This window comes from Myotis davidii, unplaced genomic scaffold, assembly GCF_000327345.1.
Source record: "Myotis davidii unplaced genomic scaffold, ASM32734v1 scaffold663, whole genome shotgun sequence".
Lineage (NCBI taxonomy): Eukaryota > Metazoa > Chordata > Mammalia > Chiroptera > Vespertilionidae > Myotis > Myotis davidii.
This window is the reverse complement of record NW_006295816.1, coordinates 1,376,854-1,384,136: the sequence shown is the minus strand read 5'-3', so window position 1 is coordinate 1,384,136 and position 7,283 is coordinate 1,376,854. Positions and strand designations below refer to the sequence as shown.

Here is a 7,283-nt window from a genome sequence, read left to right as displayed (position 1 = left end):
TGCAGCCTCTGCTCTGCTCTCAAACTCTGGGCTCTGGGTCTGGCTGCTCGGCCCCCAGGCCGCCTGACTGCCTAGAGCTGTGTCGTTCTCATGTGCTACTCGCCGTCTTTTTAGTTTCTGTTGAAGCCGAGCCTGGCTGGTCTCCATGACTCCAGTGCTGGGGCCTCCACGTGGCCTGTCGGGAACTGAGAGCAGAAGGTCTGGTGGGCAGGGAGGGACGGAGATGGGCATGGACATGGGGTGGAGGTCTGGGCCCTTGGCCAGCACTCAGGGCTTGTGTTGCCCTGCTTTCCCCTGTTCTTTCGAACTCAGTCCCAGCCCTGACCACAGACTCCGTCACCCCAAGTGTGTGTCGCTCTGTCTCACGTTGGAGCCATCGCGTAGGCTGCACCCTTTGCCGTGTCCATCTGGCCCCTTCCTGTTCATCACTCCGTCCCAGCCAGGGGCCGCCTTTCCCAGGAACCCTTTCCTGACCCCTTGGTGAGCTCCGCTGGGTTCCGTGTGCCCTCCCGTCCACCTTGATGGTGTCCCTGTCTTGCCTTCTGTGCACGGCTCCTTGAGGACAGACATTCACTCGTGTCCCCAGGGTTGAGTCTAATGCTAGATTTCTGGCTCCAGAAAATACAGACTTGAATTCAAACAGGCTAGCTGAGCCCAGGTCTCTCCAGGACACAGCGGCCGGTTGGGTGGCCCTGACGAGCTTGTGGGCAAATATCCTGAAGAAGCTGCCTCTGACCCACAGGGGTCCTCTCCCACCCCCAGCCCCACCCTGCTGCCCGGAGGGGTCAGGAGAACATCGTTTGCTTCGTGGAGTGGCTCACTCTGCCAGGCCTCTGTGGTGGGTGCTCGGGGCAGTGCAAGCCCTGACTGACCTGTGTGCCTGCCCTGACCCTTTCTCCGTGCTGTTCGTATCGACTCGTTTCCTCTTACCTTGCAGGTGCCGAGCGCTGGTTTGCAGACAACCCGGACAGGCCCGCAGTGCCAATGCCATGAGCGTGGCGCAGCATGTGGAAGAGAAGGCCGTGCACTCGTGGTCCCGGATCTCCACGGCGGGGAAGAAGGCGCTGGAGGAGGCGCTGCTGGTCTTTAACCCCATGAGCCAGGATCTCAGTGCCACGGAGGCCCAGCTGGTGGCCTTCCTGCAGGGCCTGCGAGAGGATGGCTTCCAGCCGACCGTCCTGCGCAGCGGTGATGTCTACGGCTATAGTTCATGCACAGCCACACCCCCAAGCCAGACGAAGCTGCACGCTCGCGCCCCCATCCCAGCCACCACGTCACCTCCAGCCAGTGCTCCCCGAGCTGCTGTGCGGCTGCCCGCAGGCCGGGCCACGCTGCTGCCCATGCCGCTGCCGGGCAGGCTGGCCAAGGCGTCCACACCAGCCCTGGCCAAGCATGCCGCCACCAACCTGCTGCTGAGCTCCCTGAAGGAGTCCAGTGCCAGCCACGCCCGGGACACGGCCATGGGCTTCCCCACACACCTCTATCCAGGCGTCTACCCTGCCATGCGACTCTCCGTTGTCCTAGAGGCCCTGGTTCCACTCAAGACTCCCGTGCCCCACTTGGGTGCCAAGCACGAGACCCAGTCGCTGCAGCTCTCCCTTGCGGACTCTCCTCTGAAGCTGCGGGAAGGTCCCGGAAAGAGGCTGGCGGTTCCCAGGAAAGTCACCAGCACGGGCCCGAAGTGTGTGATTCGCAGGGGCCCCAGTGCTGGACCCCAAGAAAGCACAGGGCCCCAGAGCAAGACCTGCAGAGCCACTGGATCCCTCCTTGGCCCACAAATGAAAGGTGTCTCTGCCTTGAGCACCAAGACAGCCCAGGCCAAGGCAGCTCAAGCACTAGCCAGAGTTGCCTGTGCCCAGGCCACGGCGGCTCAGACTCAGGCCAAAGCTGCCAAGGCCCGGGCAGAAACGAAGGCAGCCTGGATCAAGGCCAAAGCCAAGGCCAGGGCAGCGCGGGCCAGGGCCAAGGCCAAAGCCAGGGCAGCGCGGGCCACGGCCGCTCGGACCCAGCCCAGGGGCCGGGGCCGGGGCCGGCTGAAAGGGTCTGTCCAGGCCAGGACTGCGAGGAAAGGCCAGAAGGGCAGCCCTGGGACTGGGGGGCAGAAGAGGAAAAGGACTGAGGAGGCAAAAGATCATCTTCCCCAGAAGAGAGCCCGGCTCGGGGCCCGGTCCCCGAAGGCACGCCTGCGCCTCGGAACATCCACGCTGCTGACACTCCGGGCCTTCAAGGTGGACCAGCGGTCCTCGGACGACGAAGTGCGGCGGCAGGCCCAGCGTGCCCTCCGCGTGAACCTGTCCCCCGTGATCCGGCTCCAGCCGCTGCTGCCGCACCCAGTACCCTGACGTCTCCGCCGGCAGTGTGTGGGGGACTAAGTCCAGCTGTCCGTGTGGTCACTGGCACAGTGTGCAATGCCTGTGGACTCCACAACCTTGAGGACTCCGGGTGCCTCTCCAGGGCCCTGGCAGCCACCACCCTTCCAGACCGGAGGGTGGGGGGCTGGTGTGGGGGGCAGGAGGGGGGCAATCACTGTGACTTGCTGCTCTTCAGGTTGTATGTCCACGGTTCCATCTATCACGTTTTATACCTTTCCACCTCCCGGCCTCCCTGCCTGCCGTCCATGTCTGTGTGGGGCTGCCGTGAGGGGTCCTGGTAGCCGAGGGTGGGCCTCCATGGGAGTAAGGGGGCACCACGGGCAGGCAGCCTCCAGGCCTTTGGGTGCCCTGCCCTCTGGTGCAGGGGCTCCTCAGGGCAAGGGCAGAGCCATTCAGGTGGTTTGTTACCCAGATTAGACCCCATGTGGGAGGAAAACGGGGAGCTGGGGGAAACAGGCACCTTGCCAGTTTCTAGGTCAGGGAAGGGGCTTTGTGGTCCTGCCCCCCAGGGGTGGTGCAGACAGCCTGGCCTTGGCTTCCAGCCTGGCTTTGGCTGAAACGTTTGGCTTTGCCTGGGTTTCTTTGGCCCCAAATGACCTGCGTACCTCTGCCTCTCCTCCCCTTGCTTCTTCCAGAAGAGTGGCCAGCCTTGATTTCCCCAGTTAAGGAGTTGGGGTTGAGTCAGAGGTCAGAGCTCCGGGTTGTAGGGTCAGTCTGCCCTCCCTGATGAAGCAGTTTTCTCCTCGGGTCGGTGGATGCTGCATCCCCGGCTGCCCCGTGAGCAGTGCGTTCTACTGGGTTCCAGGTGCCCGCTCTGTTCCCGAGTCCAGCTCAGGCCTCAGCTGGCCTGGACATGTCCGACATTATCAGCTTTCCTGCTTTGGAGTGGGGGCTGGGCTTTGAGCCCTGAACAAAACCAGCTCCCTGCCCATCTGCCAGTCTTGCTGGCTGCCCAGCCTGAAGGCAGGGGCTGGAGGGGGGCGCCTCGGAGAGGCATTCCCCAGGGGCTCCTGGAGACAGCCTTTCAGGGCTGGGGTGGGAGCCTCATTTGAATGAGAATCGGCCTGTTCTGTCTGGGTTGGTCTGCACCCTGGCTGCACTGGCGGCTGGGCTGGGCCTGCAGGAGCTCCTGTGCTCCTCCCCACCTTGTGTCCTTCCCTGGGCGGGTTCCTCGGGGACCCCTTGCTCCCCGCTGCATGGTGGCCCACAGCCCTGCGCGCCTCTCGCCTTTGGTGGCCCTGCTTTCACCCACCATGTGAGTATGGGGACTGGCCCAGGGGCCACACAGCTGCTCCAGGGGGCCAGCGTGGGGCCCACTCTCATCCTCTTTCTCAGGCCTGATTCCAGCGCCCACCGCCCTGGTCCCCGGCTGAGCTAGGCCCCCTCCTTTCTGTGCTGCTGCTGCTGCTGCTGCTGCCACCCATGGGTGAGGAGTGGGCTCCTCTGAGTCACCTGGAGGGGAGGCGTCTTCAGGCTGCCCCGTGGTGTGAGGTCGGAGGGGGTGCCTCTAGGATCCGCATGCAGACCCTCCCCCTCCCAGTCCAGGCTCCCAGAACAGTTGCCCAGGAGGTGCCAGACACACTTACCCCACCTGGTTGCCAGAGCGGCAGCTGCTACCCACCCACTGGCGACCTGATTGTTGGTCGTGGCCAGAGCCTTCATAGCTCATCCACCTGTGGACGCCATGGCCCTGAGCGCTACTGCCTTATCAGTCACCCCCAGGCGGAGGGGAGAGGGAGGCCTCTGGACCAGGTACCTCTGGGTCTTCCTGGGGGGCTCGGCCCTGTAGGAGTTCAGGTCACCGGGGGCTAGAGGGAGAGGCCGGAGCTGTGGAGCTTTGGAGTGGGGGCACCGCCATGCGCGTCCTACCCCCCTCTCCTCCGACACTCCCCCAGGGCTCTGAAAATTGCTTCTTTTGCAACTCTTGGGACTGGGGTGGCCATGGCATTGAGAAGGTGATATCCCAGAGTGGTCCCCGTGGCAACCAGACCTGGTGGCAAGCTGAGAGCGGTGAGGGTGCTGGTGTACCTGGGTGTGAGGGCCTGGGGTCTGGGGTCAAGGGCTCGTCACTCTGACCAGCCCTGTGGTTCAGGTGTTGAGAACGTCACCATCCAGCTAGACCTGGAGAGTGCGTTCTACTTCACCCACCTCACCGTGACTTTCAAGGTGACGGTGCCCCGGCCTGAAGGCTGCCGTGAGTCTCCTGTCCTGACGGCCACCCTGGTGCTTGCCCCTGGTAACCCGGGGACCCCTCCTGTCCCCAGACTTTCCACCCAGCAGCGCTGGCTCTCGAGCGTTCAGTGGACCGCGGCCGCTCCTGGCGTGTGTACTGGTACTTTGCCCACAACTGCTCAGGCCTCTTCCCTGGCGTCGCCCGTGCCCCGGGCCACAGTGTCAGCGATCCCGTCCGTGACCAGCGTTACTCAGACATTGAGCCTTCCGCCGGGGGCAAGGTCAGGCCCGAGGAGGGCGGGGTGGGCGGTTGTGAAGCCGGAGGCTCAGCCTTGCTTCTTCCTCAGGTCATTTTCAGAGTTCTGGACCCCGCCTTTCAGGTGGAGAACCCACACAACCCCGAGATTCAGGGTAAATCGCAGCCAACCCTGCGCTCCCTGCCTGTGAGGCTGGCAGCTATTGGGGGAGGGGTGGTCCCGCGGAGGGAGGGGGGGGCAGGTGGTGGGCGAGCCAGCTCAGTCCCCCAGCATCCTGCTCCAGCTGCCCCTTCACAGTCCTCGATCGTGGTCCCTAATGTGGCCCCCATTCCTGCCCCCGCACTGCTCGGCATGTGCCCCCTGCATAGGGGCCGGCATGGGTAGCAGTTCCATCTCTGCCCCTCACTGGACTCGTGGTGCCCGTGTGGTCCCTGTCACTGCTCTCCCTGCCAGCCGCCATGTCTCTGCTCCTGTCACTACCTCCTACCTCCCCTGTGAGCCCCCATCACGGCCCCAGTCCCTGCCCTCCCCTCAGTCTTCATTCTGGCCTTAGTCGGTGCCCTACGTCCCGCAGCTGCCTCTAGCTGACCCCAGGGCATCTCTGTGGGTGACCTTGTGAAGCAGAAGCCTGTTACAGAGCAAGAGAGCCCGGCCGGTGTGGCTCAGTGGTTGAGCATCAACCTATGAACCACAAGGTCACAGTTCGATTCCCAGTCAGGGCACGGTCTGGGTTGCAGGCTCAATCTCCAGTGGGGGGCGTGCAGGAGGCAGCTGATCAATGATTCTCTCTCATCATTGATGTTTCTATCTCTCCCTCTCCCTTCCTCTCTGAAATCAGTAAAAATATAGTTTAAAAACAAGAAAAAAACACACACATAATTCAACAGGGTGGCCCAGAGCCAGCCAGGCAGTAACACAGCAGGAGGACAAACCCAAATGAGCTTTTTCTCCACGCACTCCACCCACCGGGACTGTGATACCAGCTGCTCACCCTGAACCCCACCCTAGGCCCCGGGGCAGCTGCTGCCCATTCCTTTGATCAGGAGAAAAGGGGAACCTGGCAAAGGAGAGACAGGAGGCGGCCTTGGCCAGGCACCTGACGGAAGCTGTGGAGCAGGAGGAGCCGCGGACCATCCGCCTGTGCATTGAGCAAGGGCAGGCGGCTTCTGGGCAGGGATGGGGCAGGGATGGAAACCAGCCCACGCCAGGCCCTATGCAGTGGGCACAGCATGGGAGCAGTCGTGGGCCAGGAATGGGGGCCATGGCGGGAGCAGGCTGAAGTGAGAGAGAGCGCTGACAAACTAGTGCCCACAGGGCTTGGAGGACAGGTGGGGAGGCAGATTCAAGTCTCCAGAGACGCAGAGGGGTGTCCAGGGAGCAGAGGGCGCCGCTCAGACGCACTGCCACTTGAGGGCGTCCTGACGCGGACCCTGAGGAGCAGGGGTGCTGGAGCAGGTGGCTGAGGTGACAGAGAGGGAAACACCCTCTTCCCCCTCCCTCCCAGCCGTGGAGGGGGGACCAGCGTGCCTGAGGCCTCTCCGTCTGTGTCTCCAGAGCTCCTGCACGTGACTCTCCTCCTGGCTGGGGGGCTAGGGGCCCGGGCGGACCCCAGCAGGCCCTGGAGCGGGTCCTCCAGCTGGCACAGACGCTCCTGGAATCTCCTGTATCCATGGCGGGGGCCCTGCAGCCGCTGACAGCGTGCACAGCTGGACTCAGGCAAGGGGTCGGGGTCAGCAGGGGAGTGGTCTCCAGCGAGGTTCACAGGGTCAGGGGTCCTGCCGGCCACAGGCTGGCCTGTGGGGGCCCTGGGTCTGGGAGTCGGGGGGTTCCCGAGTGAGGGTCGTGGGGAGGACCTCATCAGCCATGCTGGTGCTCTGTCCTCCCGCAGGACAGAAGTGGCTGCACTGGCCCAGACGCTGTGGGCCCCGGGCAGGCTGTGGCCGAAAGTGAGCCCTGGCTTAGGAGGCAGTGTGAGCGGCTGGAAGAACTGTCCCGGGAGCTAGACTGTGTCAAGGGCTTGGCCTGGCCCAAGGGGGCCCCAGGAGTCCAACGTGAGGCCAGCTGGGCAGGGGCGGGGCTGGGTCAGGAGGAGGGACCAGGTGCCCTTGCCTGTGTGGCGCTAAGCCACCCTCTATCCCTCCCTCCCATCTGCTGCAGAGGCTGAGGCCCAGGCCTCCTCAGCTGCCCTGCTTTCCCGGGAGGCCATGCGTGGGGCCCAGGTCGTGGCCACACTTGGAGGACCGGACAGCATCTTGGGACAGGCCCGCGAGGCCCGGCGGTGGACAGAGCGGCTTCTACGGGGCACAGGCCAGACAAGAGGCCCAGCTGAGTGGGAGCTGAGACTGAAGGGGCTGGTCGACCAGGTCCAGATGCTGCCCACACCGCTTCTGAGACTCCTGGTCACAGCTGGAGTGGTGGGTGGAGGTGTGGGTCCCGGGGGGGCGTGCCAAGGCCAGGCCCCCTCCTAGGGGTGCCCTGGGAG

General features: G+C 64.2%; 1 protein-coding gene across 1 annotated transcript; it reads left to right on the top strand.

The window, feature by feature from the left end:
* The first annotated feature begins 858 nt into the window (after positions 1 to 858).
* Positions 859 to 2,599, top strand: CCDC71 (coiled-coil domain containing 71). Its single transcript, XM_015568337.1, has one exon. The coding sequence runs from the start codon at positions 990 to 992 to the stop codon at positions 2,340 to 2,342; it is 1,353 nt and encodes a 450-aa protein (XP_015423823.1). The 5' UTR covers positions 859 to 989; the 3' UTR covers positions 2,343 to 2,599.
* Positions 2,600 to 7,283: the final 4,684 nt, after the last annotated feature.

Excerpts from the sequence above, each read along its gene's own strand:
- CCDC71 (XM_015568337.1), top strand. The coding sequence starts at position 990 with ATGAGCGTGGCGCAGCATGTGGAAGAGAAGGCCGTGCACTCGTGGTCC.